The sequence below is a fragment of the Drosophila subpulchrella genome, chromosome 2L (assembly GCF_014743375.2).
Source record: "Drosophila subpulchrella strain 33 F10 #4 breed RU33 chromosome 2L, RU_Dsub_v1.1 Primary Assembly, whole genome shotgun sequence".
Classification (NCBI taxonomy): domain Eukaryota; kingdom Metazoa; phylum Arthropoda; class Insecta; order Diptera; family Drosophilidae; genus Drosophila; species Drosophila subpulchrella.
Genome location: NC_050610.1, coordinates 15,906,582 through 15,926,684, shown reverse-complemented (window position 1 = coordinate 15,926,684; position 20,103 = coordinate 15,906,582). Strand labels below are relative to the sequence as shown.

At 38.3% G+C, this 20,103-nt stretch overlaps 2 protein-coding genes across 5 annotated transcripts in view; one reads left to right on the top strand and one right to left on the bottom strand.

The window, feature by feature from the left end:
• LOC119546200 overlaps positions 1-20,103 on the top strand; it is a 67,956-nt gene that overhangs the window by 26,880 nt on the left and 20,973 nt on the right. The gene's annotated exons all lie outside the window — the stretch shown is intronic.
• On the bottom strand, positions 16,418-18,673 carry LOC119546197 (phenoloxidase-activating factor 2). Of its 3 annotated transcripts, none has more exons than XM_037852324.1 (3): positions 18,434-18,672; positions 17,541-18,375; positions 16,418-17,459 (listed from the first exon to the last, which is right to left on the bottom strand). In XM_037852324.1, the coding sequence occupies exons 1-3, from the start codon at positions 18,641-18,643 to the stop codon at positions 16,675-16,677; spliced, it is 1,830 nt and encodes a 609-aa protein (XP_037708252.1). In that variant the 5' UTR covers positions 18,644-18,672; the 3' UTR covers positions 16,418-16,674. The 3 variants fall into 3 exon arrangements, with proteins under 3 accessions (XP_037708252.1, XP_037708251.1, XP_037708253.1); XM_037852325.1 differs by having other exon boundaries at positions 17,276-17,476; positions 18,434-18,673; XM_037852323.1 differs by having other exon boundaries at positions 16,418-18,375.

Genomic DNA, 20,103 nt, shown 5'->3' with positions numbered 1-20,103 from the left:
CAACCAAAACATAACTGAATTGGTAGCTGGAAACAGGTATTAAATTCTTGACTTCGACACTGACTAACGTTTTTTTTTAATAACAGTATTGTTTTGTTATGCAATTGGTGTATTTTAGATCCCAAACTTTAGTATAACATCAGCAGGACTTTTAGGGAAATATTTCCACGGCTTCCAATGAAAACAATCGGCTTAATTGGTTTAAAATAAGCCATAGAAATCGTATAAACGTAGCTTGAATACAAGTTTTTTGTTTGCCTTCATTTTTGTTCAGAATAATATCGCATTGCAGCTAAAATTACACTGACCCATTGTATTAACCAACTATACCCAGTTAATTTTCTTTGGCAATTGATTTCCATTGTTCATCTGCTTTGCTGTCAATACTATGAAATCCTTCAGTTTTTTCCACCCTTCAAAATGTTCAAACCATTATTCGTCGAAAAATGGGTTTTTATTAGTATTTTTGCAAGATTTTAAATTAATATCTGTGCCTGCATCCAGGCTTGACATTACATACAACTGTTTGTTGTCACTCTTTATGTTTCCCGCCCCAAATGCAATATGATTCAGATTTCATTTCAATTTTCCGGCTTTCCTCCTCATTTTTGTCCCAGTCCTCTCCGTCTGACACTCCAGGCAAAATAGCTGCTGTGATGAGTTGTCGCTTTGTCTGCATTTCCGGCAGCTTTAATTTCGTTTCATATTCCTTTGGCTTGTCGACATCCCCCTCGCTTTTCATTGTGAGATTCGGGCGTAATAAAGTTGTAAAAAGAGGCGCTCATAAATCCCTGGCATTTTATATTAAAAACTGAAAGATTCGAGGGGCTCTCGGTAAGCTGAACTTGAAAGTCATTCCGGCCATTTTTTTTTGGGGAGCTGGGGCCGCCTTTGAAGGCACGGAAGCGGCAGGGCAATTCATCACAGCAACTTCCGGTTCCGGTCTGGGCCAGATCCACACTCCGGTTTTGCTTTTAATTTGGGCTAGTCTCGTGACTCCTGCTTCTGCTTCTGCTCCTGCGGACTGGCATTTGGCCAAGGAACGTGTGCCACCGCCCACCCGTCTGGGCCAAAAATCACTCGTTCCAGCCAGCAGAAACATAGGGGAAACGGCGACAGGACCTGCTAAAAACTTCCAATCACGTCGCGCGGATCCTTCACTGGACACGCATTTCAATGGCCAACATTGAGGCTAGTGTCAGTGTATGGAGCACAATTTGAACCAAATGCAAGGCCCAAAAATATCACCACGAGGTGGGTATGATGACCTCTTTTGTTTGTCACAAAAGCATTAAAATATTAAAAATTCCTAATTAACAAAATACTATTTACTTAGAATAATTAACTGCTAATAATGTAAACTTTTCTAACCATAAATGGGTTTTTAAAACAATTTACAAAGTAGAATTGCAAACTATTTTAGGTCTTGCGCTAAAGTATAAATATTAAATTAAATATTTTAACAATACTTAAAGCTTTTATTCACCATTTTTGTAAAACCATTTCTCAGAGAGAGGTCTACAAAATATTTTGTTTAGTTTTCTCAAATTTTTTCCTGATGTTTGTTTCATATATATATATAGCAACTTCAGAGTCGCCCCTCGCAGGCTCGTTCGCTTTGTGTCCCGCTTCACCAGAAATGGCTTATTATTTCTGATATTTTTGTTTAGCGTTTTGCTGCCACCCCCATCGGGGGACTTCCAGTGCTAAACTTTTGACACCCACACATACCACACACACGTCCGACACACACACTCACTTGTTGTTGTGACACGCACGCGATGCATGTGGCGTCTGCCGGAAATGCCAAGCTCAACGTCCAAGAGCAAGAACAACAAAGCCGGGAATCAACTGTTGGCATGTTGATGTTGACGCCTCGCCACCCCCCAGCCACCCACCACCCACGGACGCCCTCTTACACACACCACCCACCGCCTCTGCCCCGCTTAGCTGACATTTTTGCCAGCGTAATCACGATTAAACTGTCAACGGCATACTAATTAGATTTTTATTTTTATTGCGCCATGACAACGCCGCATGACGTTGTCGCGTCCTTCCGCGTCCTGCAGCCACCCACCCAAACCACCCCCCAACGCCCCTAAGTGGGCGGGGTCCCTGCCTTGCTACTCTTTTTGTGCCCTAGCAAAGGGTACTTTAATTCTCACCTAACATGTATTCTAGTTCTATTTTTTTACACGCAAACTAGTCTCCCAAACTTAAAGCTTTATAATATTTAAGATAGGGCATTCTTCAATAGAATATAACGAGTTAGAATAGAAGCTTTATAATATTTAGGATGGGGCGCTCTTCAATAGAATATATCAAGTTAGAATAGGATTTGGGAGATCTTATAAAAAGCTTTATAATTTTTAAGATAGGTCATTCTTTAATAGATTATAATAAGTTGGAATAGGATTTGGAAGATCTTATAGAAGGCTTTATAATACTTAAGATAGGACATTCTTCAATAGAAAACCATAAGATAGAATAGAATCTGGGAAATATTATAGGAGGCTTTATAATATTTAAGATGGGACATTTTTCAATAGAATATAATAAGTTGAAATAGGATCTGGGAGATCTTATAGGAAGCTTTATAATATTTAATATAGGACATTCTTCAAAAGAATATAACAAGTTAGAAAAGGATAATGGAGATCTTATAGAAAGCTTTATAATATTTAAGATAGGACATTCTTCAATAGAATATAATAAGTTAGAATAGGATCTGGGAGATCTTATAGGAATTAGATCTTATAAAGATAATACACCTTTGGTAACAAAACATTTCATAACTTTCAATACATTTAGGATATATATTAGAAGTATTTATAAAACTGTTCCAATGTTCCTGTGGTTTTTGTAGTAAAAATATTATTTCTTTTATAATTGCAAGGGAATGTAAACTTCGACTTTCCCCATTTTTCAGGCTTTCTTATTTTGTTGCTCTTTTTTTGTGTTGTTGTCGTTCTGAGAGGAGCGCGTGCCTCGCATGACCAAGTGACATTGCAGACGGTGGGTACTTGTGGATGGTGGGTGTTGACCCCAGAGAGAGGGTCCCGGCCAAAGGAAGGCCCGAAATCCAGATCCTTTGCCAGGCACTTTGTGGCGCCTGCTACTTTGTGATTTATGTCTTATCATATTTATGAAAATTATTGTTATTGATGGCATTCAATATTAAGTGAACGGGGAAAAAAAAACAAGCCACGCCAACCAATTCACTTTGATTGATTGAAAGATTGAGCGTAGCATTTTCGTAATTGATTTAAAATGTGTGGCTTCCCTTGGGCATCTTAAGTAGGTCAAGTGCCAGAAATGCTTATTACCAAAGATGGCTCTTAAAATAAAGGAGGAATAGAATGCTTAGACTTATTTCAGAGCTTGGCAACCACTTTTAAGATAATCAAATTTGATTTTAGAAGCGGAGCTTAGTTTGCATAAACATTGCAGCAAAAAAGAAAACATTTATTTACAAACAAAGTTCCTGATTAGTACAATTAAGTGAAAAAACCCAAGTACGAAACAATTACTTCCTATTTCTGCCTCATGTAAAGTTGCATATCATATGCTCCAAGTAGTTCGTAATTGTGCTTGAGACATAAAGAAACTCGCTGGCTGAGTTAAATGTCCTCCTTAAATTTCTAGACGTCCTTTCTGTAGTACTTCCCCTGCTCCCATTTAGCACTACATTTTCTAAGGGCAGCGCCCCTTCTTTGGGTGGAGAAGCTTTTTTGTTTGGTTTGTTTGTTAGGGTCTATTACTTCCAAGCTGTTGAATGCGTCATCAAGAAATCCCCCAACTGAGTTCAAACTTTAAGCCATACACCTGTGAAAAGGCAGCCCTGCCCCGCCCCCAAACTTCCTCGACGCCTCTCCTTTGTTTATATTTTTTCAGATTTATTTTCATTAAGTTCCCGTACAGGAAGGAAAATGCTTTATTGTTGCTGCTGGCTGGTGTTGTTGGTTCACTGGACCAAGTGCTAATGCGGCCAGACAATAGGGGCGTGGCATGGCTGCGAAAAACAAAAGCCAATACAAACAAAAAACGAAGTATATATATAGTACCTACCTATATATAATAGTATGAGGTAAATTTAATGAAAGTGCGCAAATTATAGAGGGCACAATACCATTGCCGACATCGTGGTTATTGTTGAACTGCCAATTATGAAAGCGGAAATGCTTGTGCTTTCAACATAAAATAATTATTGGGTTCGACATAAGGAAAATTAGGTATTACATGATTAAATAGCCAAAACGGTTTTCCATGTATTATGTGGTTCCTGTTGCAGGAGACCTTCGATTTGAATTTGCGAAGCCTTGTCAAAAACTCATTTCTTACTTATGTCAAAGATAAGTACCCAAATCCAATTCACTAAGAACAGAAAAATGGGAATTGCAATTCCTGATAACAATTTTTTTATTTTATTTAATATTTCTGTTTTGATTACCTAAATATGTTATAATATTTTAAGAATAAGTAAAATTTTATAAAAAGCAGTTCATATTCTCAAATGATAGATTTTAAAGAAATCATATGAATTGTTAACCAATGTTCCACCTCAGAAAGAAATTTCAACTGGTTTTTTTATATTCAACTTATAACTTGGAAACCTTTAACAGAATTTATTTATGCTTCAAAAGTTTAATGATTCAGTGCACGAAAAACATTTCAGATCAATGCCAATCTCAATCTCACAGGAAAAGCCATAAAAATCCACTCAAAGCCATAATTTGGATTATAAAAAAGTTTTCGCTCAGATCAGCTGAAATAGTTGCACACAGTTGGGGTGATTCTCGGAAGTAAAACCAAATTAAGCAGTAAAATTACATATAAATATGAGACGAATACACTTTTAAGTGATTATATAGTTTTTTATGTTATGTTATGTATGTTGATTTATGATGAGTATGCGAGAAATATGCGGGAATAAAATATTTGCAGAGGAAAGTAAAGGCTCACGGTGGAATGGACAGAAGCAGATGATGACGTTCATCATATTTTCATCCTCATAATCGTGACGTCATATGTGGCCAACGTGACGCATGAAAATTAATATATATACCCACACATTTTCGCTTTCGAGGACTGGTGCCCGAGTTTTGGACCAGACTGTCAAACAAAGCCATAGAACGTGTTCCGTGAATTTCGCATTGCATATTCATAGCTGTGGAAATATTTTGAATAATGCTAATTTCATTTCGAGCGGTGTGCAAGTGTTTTTAGCAGCTTTAAGGCATCGCAAAATTCAGTTATCAACCGAGTCAATTATAATTTTGCGTTTAAAGCGTTAGGATGGAAAAGATCAAGACAATTAGGAAGATAGGATATAAAGTGCGTTGCACTAAAATATTCATAGATCGATATTTACATCTATTAAATTAAGAATGACTAGGTAACATGAAAATTATTACCTCGAAATATTTGTAAAGCTTAAGACCTGAAAATATTTAAAAGTGTTTAATATTTTCAACATCTTAAACGTAACGAAGAAATCAACGATACATAACTTTGTTTGCTTTCACAAAAAGGGTCCAATGGACTTTAATAAAAAATGAGCCAACATGCCGCAATCGTTTCCTTCTATTTTCCATGGTTTTATTATTTTTTTATGATTTCACACAATGAACGCACTTGGCGCACATTAAATAAACCCGCAAGAAGCATTTATCAAATTTCCCTCTTTATAAATGATTTTTTTTCCTTTAGACTATGACTGCGTAGTGCGCTCGTTTTGCTGGCTGGGTGTATTTTTGAAACATTTATAAAGCGGCAGGTGGGCAGGTGGGCAGGCGGCCAACGGGCAACAGGCGCGGCATCCTGAAACCGGGAGGTCCTGAAACTGGCAGGTGGGCAGCATAATGTGCGCCTAATGACAGCGATGAAGATGCCAAAATGATAAACAGCAACAAAAACAATGGCAATGCGACATGGCAGAATCGCAAACAAACAGAAAATAGAAAATGTGTTTGGTCATTAGGACTTTAAAGGAAAGTTGAAAGTATAGACAGTATAGATGCTTAAAGGAAAAGCTTAAACAAATATGAATATTTTTTTAAGAAATAAGAAGTGTTCACTTTAATTTATAATTCAAATCAATATAAATAGTACTAAGTTTCACAATATCAGAACCATACTATACATTTTCTGCTCATTCTTACATCTTATATCTGTAAAAGACTGGATAGTATAGATAGTAAAACCGCTTAAAGGAAAAGTTAAAAAAAGATGAATATTTTTTTCAAGGGATAAAAAGAGTTTAAAGATATGTAAATAAATCAAGCCAATTTTCAATTTGTTTGATTTTTGTTTGTCAACAAATCCACTGATTGGGAGTAAGACCATGCTATATGCATTGCGGATGAACTCTGAAAACTTCTGTCACACTACAAAGAGTAAGATTTTTCGACTAGTGAAACTCTTAGCCGACCTGAGTACTAGGCTTCAGGTAGGCGTTGAAGCTAATGCAAGCCTTTAGCGAGGAGAGAAACTTGTGAAATACAGTTCAAGATTAAAACAAGGAAGAACGCTTCAGTCGAGTACCTCGACTATCAGGTACCCGTTACTCAGCTAAAGGGACCAAAGGAAAATGGAGATATGCAAGGAGCAAAGCGAGATTGAAATGCGCCACCTACCGGCGGTAGACAGATTTAAGCGTTATGAGCGTAAGAATGGGCGTGGCAACATTTTTTTTGGATCAATCGATAGGTGTTGACGAGACAAATACATTTCAGTTAAAATTTTTTATCTAGCATAAAAATTGTAGGCGCCACAGGCTTGGGCGGTTTGTGGGCGTTAGAGTGGGCATATTCGCATAAAAAACTTGCGCTGCGTACAAAGCTACGGAATCTAAATCTGAAATCCCAATACTCTATCTTTGATAGTTTCCGAGATATCCATGTACATACTAACGATTTTTTGAAGTTTGTGATAGGTTTGTGGGCGTTAAAGTGGGCGTGGCACTTTACTGAAACAAACTTGCGCTGCGTAGGAAGCTCAGGAATCTGCACGCCAAATCTCAGTAGCCTAGCTCTTATAGTTTCCAAGATCTCAGCGTTCATCCGGACAGACAGACAGACGGACATGGCTAGATCGACTCGGCTAGTGATCCTGATCAAGAATATATATACTTTGTGGGGTCGGAAACGCTTCCTTCTGCCTGTTACATACTTTCCGACGAATCTAGTATACCCTTTTACTCTACGAGTAACGGGTATAAATATAACAGGCTAACTAAAATCTTAGGCATCCTTGAAGCCCTAAAAAAAGTTAAAAAAATGCACTGTAAAATTGTTATATGCTCCGACTCTCTAGGAGCCATCGAAGCCATAAAAAACACACAAACAATAACATGTACCCAGCCCTAATCCGTTCAATCATAACAAAGCACTACCCACAATCTTATGGACCCCAGTACACTGCAACATTAAAGGAAACGAGATGGCCGACAAAGCAGCAAAGTTAGCACTAAATATGCCACTAATATACACACAAAACTTAAGCACAAAAGACATTAACAAATTCTTAAAACAACAACTCAACGAAACCAAAAAGAATATACTTTTTAAATGCAATAATTGGTACCAAAACATCAACTCAAACAACACACACACAGATTTCTACTCAAACGTAACACAACAACAAATAACTCGCCTTGATCAAGTTAAATTTACCAGACTGCGTCTAGGACATACAAACCTGACACATAAATATTATTTAGATCGCTCCACTCCACAAAGCTGCCCAATTTGCCTTACACACTCCCCAATTGATATGGATCACATCCTTAATTCATGCCCCGCCATAGCCCATACAAAACTAAATATCCTCAATAACATTAACGCCATACAGTACCTTAGGAACCCATCAATAGAAAACATCAAAAAAATAATAACATATTTAAAAGAAATAAAATTATATCATAGCATATAAAAGCTTCTCACATCCCTCAAATTAAAAATATAGGTAAACCTAAATGTTAAAAAAAAAAAAAAAATATATATATAAAAATTGTTAAATTAAGTAAATAAATAAATTGTTAAATTAAGTAAATAAATTCGTAGTCGAAGGCCTCGTAGCTAGCACTACATTCCCTATGTTAGTATTAGTTTTGTAAACTTTACTATCATCTTAAATAAATAAATAAATAAATCAAGCCAATATAACCCCGTTGTTTTCATCACAATATTATTAGAACCATACCATAGAAGGTTTTTATAGCAGACCAAGAAAATGTTATCTTTCATTTAAATGCCAGATGATTCATCACTTTAGTGACCTCTTGGACGGCAATCATTAGTATTCGGCTCCCTTTTTCCTGGGCGCACTTTAAATGTCAATTAGTTGTCAAACGTTTGGGTGCCCCGATCCGGATAAGTCTGAGAAAGATGCAGACGCTGAAAAAGTTTCCTGCATTTCGCTTCGAGCACAATGTCGAAATAATAATAATTTATAACTATCAATGTCATAAGTTCATGACATGCTCATCAATCAAGGCATTGGACGGCTTGAACAACATCGTCCCTTTTGAGAAAGGCGGTTTCTACTAAATCGAACTCCCGTCCAATAGACGTTGGCTGTCCGAGGGTTTTCCGCTTCGCCTCCGGGAAAACTTTTCCCAGCCCCCGCATAATTTTGCGTTGCATACTTTCCGCGCTACAATTGACAGCAATTGCGTGGCTGTCTGTTTGTGCGTGCTGACGCCTTCAAGTGTTTGCCAAACTTGGCGAAATGTTGCCGAAAACTTATTTCGATTTAACATGAGAAACTTTGACGCGCTACACGAATGGCGGGGTGTCCTTGCAGGGCACAGAAATGACAGAAAGTTTTGATCATCTGACAACTGATTGAATTTAATAAGGATACGAGATGCACCAATAAACGGAGTAAATGTTGGGGTTATTCGTCAATAATTTTTTAATTTTCCATATTGTCTCATAAAATGTTTGCTTTCGAATATCGGCTATCTGAGGATCTTGAGAATTTTTTGAATAGTCTGGTTTTGACATTGCTTGCATTTTTCCTTATAGCTGCCATGTACTTTCAATTCTCTTTTTGCATATTTTTGTTGGCTGCATCTTTCCCTTTTTTGCAGCTTATTCAAATTGAGCCAATTTTTTGTTAAATTTCCTTTCGCTTCGCCTTGACTTCCACGGCATCTCCGGGCCTCCAGTGGCAACTCCTTTGGGCTGGCCTTAATCCTGGCCAGCAGCCACACCAGCCGCAACAGCGGCAAAAGCGGAATGTGTTGGCCCAGAAAGCCAATTTAAAAATGCCAACAATGATTTATACCCACCATCTTCGTCCTGTTTTCGTCCTTTTATCCCAGGCTTTTCGCAACTCCCTCTCTGGGACACACGTGCTGTGCAATAATTTAAATAGCCGCTTCATTCGGCTTTAATTTATGCAATTAACCCATATGCTTAACCCCAGGTTGCCAGGGCGCGATGTAACTAATAAAACTAAATGACTTAATGTCCCGGCCACACATCCTTTTTGCCCACTTGCGTGCCTTAACCCCACAGTGCCAAAGGTCGTGTTATCCGCAAAAGCAATAACAGCAATTGCGCCATGTAGAGCCTTACTTAAGCTAGTGGTAACGTCTCTATTTGGATTTTAACCGCTCAACGTTCGCCGGCAAAAAGTCATTGACTTCCGGTCTGTGTGTATATGTCTGTGTGCTTGTGTGCCTGTGTGTGTTAACAACATTTGCTGCAAAAGGCGCAATTAAAGAACACGACCCACGGACACGACAACAACGAAGTGCAGCTACATAAATGACAATAACAAGGGCACAACAGAGAAAGGGAAAGAGAAAAAGAAAGCGTTCGGATGAAAGGCAACAATTTGTAGGATACTAGTATGGTGAATTTAAAATACCCTTAAATATCTTTAAGGGTAACAAAAAATCATATTAGTAATTAAAAGTACATATTTGTTATTAAACAGTCTATAAAAGATTATTATTGATAATAAAAATATGAATTAAGAAACAAGATGTTAAATTAATTTCTATTTGTTACTTTAACCTACCTTGTATCCTAAACAAATTTTTAAAAATGCTGTGATTTGTTAAGCCAATATTTAAGAGATTTAAAAGAGTAGGTGAATTAATTCTGGTATATGGAAATAAAAATAATATTTTAAATAATCGGACTTATGCAGTAAATCATTTGTTCTACCTGCTGCTGACGTAATAAAATAAAGAGATCTCAAGAATTCGCGTCTTATATGATTTATTTAAGCAAAATAATTGCCTTCTGGCTTATAATTCTTAAAATAATTATACTTTATGATATAAAGATAATATAACTCAACCAGTAAATCAATAAATATGGCCTGCTAAAGCTTTCCTGGCCAAGTCCAAGTCCATGTCCTTGTCGATTAACTCGCCTAGCCGCAATAGAAAACATCAGCGACAACAATGACTACCCGACAGCAGCGAGGACTCGTGATGTTGGCCCTGCGGACGTAGTTCCTCGTCGGAGGATGGTTGGCAGTGGCTTGTTTGCCAGTGGATGGGTTGATGGGTGGTTGAGTGGCAGTTGCGAAATGCCATTATAAGCATATGTGCCGGGTCCGGGAAGTTCTGGGCGGGATGCGGAGAGCACCTCCGGCTCCTGAAGTGCTTCCAGAGCTAGGCAAATGTGTGTAATATTACGGGTAATGTGTTCAGTTTCCTCTCTTATGGATACTATCTTCATTCCTGATCCCATTGAGGGCCGGCTGACAAGTGGGGCCCTCCACGTGAACCCTTATACCCATAGATGGTTTAATGACACGGCTTCACATCCCTATCTCTTTAATTGCATTTACCAGAATTTGCTTGTATTTTGATAACTATTTTGCCGCAGACACATGGTAAACAATCGTTGGCTGGCCAAAAATTCAGGAATTGCAATGCGTTTCATGGCTGTTTGTTTTTCTTCAGGTGCCAACGGCATGATTAAAAATCGTTTGCCTAAAATATTCCATCATGCTGTGTGACTATGGGATATTTTCACAGCGGTCTCTGGCATTTTGCAAATGTTTTGCATGGCTTTATAAACAAATGTGCGTGTCGGAAATGTATTTCTGTAAAAGAGGCGTTTACTTTGTGCCAATGTTTAAATGACTGCTTCTGTGGATGTTAATGTTTGGCATTAAATTGGCCAAAACTATGGTTTTAAAATATAAAAATGTTCACATGCTACTGTCATATTTTTTAAACCATGGCAAAAGAAATTGAAATATTTCTATTCTATTTGATAATTCGGTTTTAGCCAACTAAACAACATTAGCCAGCAGAATGTTTGGCCTACGCTCGTACAAGTCCACACAAAAGCACCACACACCATCCCCAGCCCGGTAATTAATTACACATAATTAATAAATTTAAGCAATCTTATGCGGCGCTTTGCAAATAAATCACTCGACTCAAAGTGCCGCCTCAGAAATTTAATTACACTTTCATCAGCTAATCACACAATTTGCACCACCACCCGAAAGTGCTTTAAGAAGCCATCGCCAAGACGCAAGCGGCGGCACTCGTAAAAGATGCCATAAATCTGCCCAGGATACGTCACTTACCCCATCTCGACTTTGCACTTGATGGGAGACAGATCCCCCAGATCCACACCCCCGGTCCCGCGCGGCATCCAATTATAACTCACGCCAGACGTGATAAATCAATAAAAGTGTCCCCGGCAGGAGACCCAGGGAGGTGTTTACTCGCCTGACGGCTTCCCTTGTCGATGTAAATATGCCAAAAAGGGGAAGCATAATGTGACATAAAGTCTGGCTCAAGATTAATCTCCGTCCTATTGCAAAGTGTGGAGGCTGAAGTAGTTGAGGTGGTATCTCAACTTCTAAATAAGTTAGTCAATGTTGTAAATGTGCGTTTGTGCAAGGATTAAGTTTCAATTGGGAGACGGAATTAACATTGTTATAGATATTTCCTGTTCGATAAAATGTTTTTGATCCACGGGTGGTGGTAGGGGGAATAGATCCCACCACTCGAGTTAAAAAGTATATGTGTGTAACATGTATTTTATTCAAAATTTATTATTTCTACTTAACAATTTTATTTTAATATCTCCCCCCACAACCAAATTCTCTATCCGCCAATGGTGTTAACTTATTTGTGGCACTTATACGTAAGATGCCTTAAAAATAAATTGTTGATTTCTTTGCTTGATATATTAGGTATATAGAAAACTTAAAACTAATATAAACTAAAATCGAACTCATGACTATTCCCAAACATTTTTGGCCTTTACTAACGAATACCCCGCTTCTTGCTCTTTTCTCATTTTAGGTAATTGATTGCAAAACAATATTAATTTCTGTGCCCCTGTGTCTCGAGGCGCGCTTGAGTAAGTAAAGGCCATATATCACACGTTTGAGTAGATGCCGCGGAGCGGGAGAGGCAAACAACTACTAAATAATTGTTAATGTATTACGAATAATTTATGACACTATTTCATAAAAAGCAATAATTTTTCAATATCAAACGGAGCGGCAATGGCAATCCCCGTCCCGTTGGCAGGGTTTCCAGGGTGTTGCACAGTTGCAGCTGAAGGATCCCGAAGCTTTCCCTGGTGTATGCTGCTGCTTTCGTAATAAGCTTGATAAATAATAAAATAGCATCGGGAAGGCAGGGCCAGGACCAGGACTAGGATCCTTTTGGGCAAAGGGGCTGTTCCGCAGGGCCGGGAGCTGCAGAGTGAAATTTATCATTTTTCATGGCTGCAAGCTGCACTTTTCTTGAAACGTTTCACTCAGCATTGGAGTTGGGGACGGAATCGCAACCACCCGGTTACATATAATACTTTCGGACTCGGACTCCTTAGATGTCAGCATGCTGGTGTTGTTTTTTCGGCTGGGGCCTCTGGCAAATGTTTGCGAGCAAAGATTAATTGATTCCACTTGGCTGCATCTAGAGTGTCCCGGCTGCTAGCCCCCACCAATGGGGATCGCTTGGGAGCGATGAGAAGAAAAAAAACAGGGTTGCCTTGGGTTCCGGCTGGGCTATGGTTAGTTTCGACTTATCTTAACTTTGGCCAAGAACTCCATTTTGATTTATGATTGAAGTTTTCCCAAGCTCTACTCCCTAAATACTTATGAAACTTATGTATATATTATTCGATTTAAATCTTATTATTCAGGAATTTTTAAAAATCAAGTAATTTGTCAAGAGTTTTAGACAGATTTACTAATATAGTACAAGTGTGATAATATAATAATAATTAAACTAAAATGTATTGAATTTATACATACATATGTACATTCTTGAAGGATTTTTTTATTCATCTTGATAATGTACGATTTTACTTAACATATCCTTGAAAACAGAATGAAGGGGAAAATTATTTCCAGTTTCCTGGATATACTCTTAAAAATTATACATTCCACTCTTAGTACATCTTGATTGATGTGTGCACACACAGTTCAGTATGAGTTGCTAATGCTCCACATGATTAAAACTTTATACATTCTCACCACTGCAGTTAACTGCAGTCTGCAGCACAACAGGCGGGAGAAAAGAAAACTTCGCCAGAACTTGTCACGAGTGCCAGTTACTGGGCAACTTTATGTGGAGGTTGAAGGTTTCTTTGCATTTGCCGGGAGGTGGCTACAAGTTGTTCCGGAGATGTGGCTCAGTTTAATGTTTGACAGCCCCACCGCCACCCGAACCACTCGATTCTGTTGCGGTTTTGGCAAGGTCCCTGGCTTGTCAGCCATTTTGAAGTGACAAATATATTTAATTGCTTGCAAAAGTTTGCAGCGCAAAAGTTTGTGATAATTTTCGGTTCATTTCTATTTTTTTCTTTTTTCCCTTGTTCGTGGCTGTATGTACGAAATGGACGTTTTTATAATTGCTTGTAATTACTTTTTCATTTGCAGCCCTAATGAAATTTTCGGCACTTCGTTTCTGCACAATATTACTGCTGGTAATTCATATTTGCACACACATACTTAAATACGAATCCAAGGCCCAGAATTCATCTTAAAAATGCAACAGCCTGCAATATGGTTTCTGCTGAATTAACATTTCATGTGCAACGAGACTGCTTTATCTTCCTTTCATTCCCAGAAATACAAAAGAGTACAGAGTCCCAGCCACACGAATTTAATTTAATATTATTTGTTTTTTATTAGTTGCAGGAAAAGCCTAAATGTATCTTAAGGAAGAAGAATTGAAAGCCCATTAACAACTAAGGTTTTGACTTTTACTTTACTTTAAGTTAAAGTAATTTTATTAAAAGCAAGTAGTGGTTGAAGCTAACATGATTTAGCCTTTTTGGTAAACATGATTCATGTTTTAATAGGAGAACGAAAAGTTCAATAAAATTCTTTAAGCTTATTTATTTCTTAAAAGTAGTATATGTGTATACATATCATTAAAGAAATTATAAATAATTTATTTGGAACTAATTGTTTTTAATTTCTTTTAAGAATCTACCTCTTATAATTACTTTTGCTTTAAAGTACCGATTTTTTTCAAATTACTTGTGAACCTTTTAATAAGCGTAAGCCACCTTAAATCCAGTTCATTAGCCAAATTATTCAAAGGATTTTTATTGATTTGGGAAAATTTAATCTCCTTTAAAAAAAATAATCACTTGCATTCAAATTATCAACATAAATTCCGCAGAATTATGGCGTACACGGAGGAGCCGTGAAAAAATGTTGGCATAAAAATGAAATATTAAACAGTTTTTACCGAACCACTAAAAGTTATTCCATGTCCTGAGCTCAGCTCAGTTGATGTTTAACAGTAAAATGCGAGTTATGACTTTGTGACACATTAACGAGCCCAAGTTGGGGGAAAAAACGGCGGCAAAACAAATACATAAATTTCATATTAATGCATTTTTTATGCAAATACTATGGCCGGTTGAACTATCCAACGGACCAAGTTGGGGACAAAAGGCGCAGTAAACTCTTTATCGGGGCCAATCGAAATGCCATTGCGGATCCGGATTCGGATTCCCTTTGATGTTTGTGCGCGGAGTGGCAAACAAAAGGTTCTCCATCCCCGGAAATGGTTCCAGTCGGTAGGTGTTTATGGGATTACCCAGGCCCTGATGATGATGTCGCAAGAGCCGGCATCACCTTTGCCATTTGACTGTTTGTCAACACTAATCTGCTGCAGCACAAGCACACACTCCCGGAGAGGAAATCGAACTCCTGCTGCGACAACACAATCAATGTAGAAATCGACAAGGATCCGCCTCCGCCCACTCGGCATTTGAGCCGGAAATCAAAATAAACAACAGCAAATCAGTCAAACAAACAAATAAACAAGAAGCGAACTCCGGCTAAAAGCAATAGGGCCACAATGTGTTCCACATTCGACGGGCTCTGAGTGCCACATATAGAGTACATATGTAGTTCCCCCATTTTTGGCCAGTTTTTGTGCGTTGCGAAATTGGTTGTGGGCTGCGATTTGGGGCCAGCTTGGCCCGTAATAAACTCCGGCCAAGCTCGGGCACAATTAGCCGGATTTCGGGTGGACCACAGAATCAATAGGGCGAATCTGAGTCCAGCTGCTGATGGGTCATACCGATGTATTAGTTAATCCAGCAAATATATTAGCACATTTGTAATGCATAATACAAAGAGAAAAAAATATTCATTTCGCGCCACATGAGTCATAAGGCCCATGAATGTGTTTACCAACAGCAAAATTAGCTATAAATAATGGGCTGACCTGAGCAGAATGAAGTTCAACAACAAGTTGATTACGGGACGTCAAGTAAAGCAAAATAAAGAAATCAAATCAGATTTTATATATATAAAATTATATATATATACATCCATATGTGAAGCAATATAAAGAAATCAAATAAGATTTAATACATATAAAAATTGATATTTTTAAAATGTCAATTTATGCGCATGAACTGTGCTGGAAAAGTAAACCAATTCATACAAATTTAGTTTTACATATGCTTTTTAAAATTACTTAATTTTACCATTAAAGCGTTAAAAAGTTGTTTTAAATTTTTCGGTCGAAAATCCGTAAAAACATAGTTACTAAATAAGTGGAAAGCCAAGCGTGTCTCTCAGAAGAATTTCTTAGTCGAAATATCGCGTGATGAGTGAATCAATGCTAGCATTGTTTAAAACCTATCTCTTTTCCTGGAATTTCAAGAATATATTACGAAGAAAAGTTCAGAGAAGAGGGTTATCTGTCTCGCAAAAATATATATTCTGTACGTAATTAAAATGGAATGAGAGTATTGCTCGCAGACTTTGCATCTTCACGCAAACATCTAAAGATTTGTAAAAATACAAATGCATACACACATTTTAAACTAAAACGTTTACTGTAAATTAAGATTTGATTTAAATGTATGATTTTAATTTAACTTATTATTGTTTATGACCCGCTTACAAGAGATGAATAAGCAATTAAATAATATTCAAAATGTAAATAAAAAATCCGTTCTTAGTAAACATTTATTTTTTACAAATTTTGACTGCATAGTTGACGGTATATTTCGTATAGTAAGTCTATGATTACTATACGAAATATACTGTTATAGAAAAATGAAAAGTCCTGGTCGTGACCCTAAAAACAAAAAAAAATTGTTACAAACTCATATTTTTAAAATCTTGTTCTGGCCAGTTGAATAATTTCTTTTTAATTAAGACTTAATGCATGGTTGACAGAGGAAATTAAATATATTATGCATCTACTATTTGCATATCCACGGCTGCAATCGGAGTGGTTGTTGTCGGTATATTCTCAAATGTGATAGTATTATCCTTTTTGGGGTTTTCAATTATTTCATCGTTATTCAATTTATGACCGCCACCGAATCGCTCCGGATCACCGCCACCTATATTATAATTATGTCCCGCGCCTGAAAAACCAGCTCCGCCTCCTGCTGGAATGATCCCTTGTGCTCCATCATATCTGCTGCCACCTACATTTGACGTTTGGTATATGTTTTGATTCATATTTCCATTTGTTCCTGGTGCTCCTTGGAGAGTTCCTTGGTATCCATAGCTTGTACTTGTACCTTGTCTTTGGTATTGATTTAAACCATATATATTGTTACCACTTATCTCTCCTTCTCCTCTACCTCCTTGAACAGGCTGCATATCGTATAAGGGTCCAATAGTTGTGTGACCTTGTCCCTGTCGTTGGTATCCATTATGATGGAATCCGTTGTTAACAAATGCATTTTGTCCTTGTCCTTGTCCTTGAAAAGGTTCTTGTATTCCTTGTCCGTATCCTTGTCCTTGCCCAGGTCCTTGGTATCCATTTGGACCATATTTATTGCTTATAAAATTGATTTTGTCGCGTCCTTGTCCTTGAACCGGTCCTTGGTATCCATTTGGATCATTTGCATTGTTGACTAATGCACCTTGGTCGTGTCCTTGAAATCGAACAGGACTTTGGATTACATTGTTACCTTGACTTGGATATTTTATAGTGGTAACAAGTTTACCCCCTGAACCGTGCCCTGGAATTCGAACAGGACTTTGGATTTCATTGTTAGTAAATGTACCTTGACTTGGATAGTTTATACTGTCATCAACTCTACCTCCTGAACCGACTGAATTCTCTTGGATCTGATGGTCAATCCAGGGCCGCATTTTGGAAACATCAGTGTAGGCCGCAGGGATTGCACCTCCGCATCCGTATCCGAAGTTGACGATGCCGACCTGCTCGTACCGATTGGGATAACCTTGGACCGGGCAGGCCAATGGGGCTCCCCCGTCGCCCTCACACGAATCCTTGCCGATTTCTCCGCCGGCGCATATAAGGCTGTCATGGAGATTGAAGGTTGGGTCATACATTCGCAGTTGCTGCTCGCACGTGTAGCTTTGCACCAACGGCACCTCGATCTTCTTCAGGAGATTCATGTAACTCATATCGTGGATATTCCTCTTACCCCAGCCACTGACAATGCAGCGATTAAAGATAAACGCCCGATTCGGCGGCGGGAGGCAGATGAGATTTATATGGCTGGTTAGTTGAAGTGGTCTTTCGAGAAACAAAAGGGCCACGTTGTAGGCTCCTGTTTCATTATGAAAGTCCGGGTGGCGCACGATCTTCCTGATGGCCACATCCTCATGTTTCCCATGCTCGGCGTTAGAACTGAGATCCCATTCGCCAGCCCGCACAATGAGCTGGCTTTCTATGTAGTCTATGGTCTTTTCGGTGTTTGAGAGTACCACATCCGGTTTGATCAGGGAGCCACCTCCGACCGTTTCGAGGGATCGGGCAGTTAGCAGAATCACCATCCAAGGCAGTTCCGCTTCCTGGGCGGTGTCCCCAGAATTGGCGATGGTGAAGGTCAGGCCGTCACGGTTTGCGTGGCCACATGCGGGGAGACCACTTGGACCGGGCACCGGTACCGGGGCCGCATATTGTAACTGCAAAGAAAAGTGATTGTTAATAATATCCATTTGACTGGTGGTAGGCTGTAATTACTATTTCCGTCCTGGGACAGCAGGTTTGGGCGGCAGGACATCCATTGTTGCCTTCTGCTAGACTTCGAAACGTTTTGACGGGTTTTCCGTTTCCGTTGCCATTCCTGCATAAGTAATGGGGTACACACTCCTTTAAGTTGGAGGTGCCACAAAAAAGTGCCTCCACTGTGTACAGACCCAGAAGCAAGCACAATATGGAAGGGCGAACCATTCTGCTCGCCTTTATTTAATAAACTGATGTCTGCCTCTTAAGCTGCAGCCATACATAAGTAAAACAAGAGAGAATCTAATAGCCGAGAACATTGACTATCAGATACTGAGTACTAAGATTGAAAATTGATAAAGTCACTCGAAGACACTAGAAAAATTCGCAAAAAATCGCATTAGGCACACTAGACTAGACGTAGAAAAATGAGTAATGAGAAAGATTTACAGCGCTGTAAAATTCTTACCCGCCAATTTTACGTGCACGGATTTTTGGTCCTTTTACTGCATTTCAGCGCTTTGCAACACTGGGTAAACGATCTTCCGTCTATTTTTGATTGCTTGTGAAAGCACCGCAGGTCAGTGTGGAGCTTTTAAAGTTTTTGAGATCACATCGATCATACGGACAGACAAGCTAAATCTATTCAACTTGTGATCCTGATCCAGACTATATATACTTTTTGGGGTGGGAAATGCTTTCTTCTACCTGTTACATATTTTCCGACGAATCTGATATACCCTGTTACTCTCCGAATAGCGAGTAACAATGAGATCATTTTTCTTGGAATAGATAAGGTGCTCTAATCGTCAGACGACAATTGGGATAGTCCCACCGTTATTTAAAAAACTTAGCATACTTGTTTATCAATATAAAGACCATGTGGCAAATGTCAAATGTCATGTTATTAAATTATGAGATTAAGCTTTTAATTCGTTTCCTGTCAGAGAAAGTACTGATTATTCTAGAAACTACATTATCGAATAAAAATTCAGCGGAAATAAATGATGGGGCATTAAAAGTTTTTTTTGTTTCAAAGTTCTTTGTTCACCAATCGATGACTCCGAAACAATCACATAGTAAATGTTAATATTAATTCCTAGAAACATAAGCAGATAGCCGAAATTATTTTTGAAAAACCAGAAATTTCCCGATGACTCTGTTATCGCCCCTTATTTCTTTATAACAATAATAGCTTACGTGAATACTTATTCACATAAGCACTTATATATTATCAATAACACAATGTCAAGTTCTGACCTTTTGAAAGAAAGTTGCCCATATATGATGGTTTTGGCGGATTGAGTAATGGGTGAACCATAGAAGCGCTTTTAATTACGTCAAGTTGGTGCGTCTGTCGTCCCCTCTTAACATCTCATTAATTTACAAAATTTCCCGTAATTTCCTTTTCATTCAGCTCTCAACCGCAAACTCACCAACCATCTGCCGCAGTGCAAACGCATTACAATTTTATTTTTATTCAATTTTCGCGCAACGACATCAAAGGGCGGGAAAGCGGAAAACAGCAGCGAGTGCAGAACTCGACTTGACTTCGTGTAATACAATTTTCACCTTCCTTTCCTTCATTTCCCCATCGTGCTACCAAATGCTTTTCTTTTCCTTTCTTAAGGAGAATTATATTTTTACATAATTTAACGGGAAGAACGGAGCTTCAATCCACTGGGTAA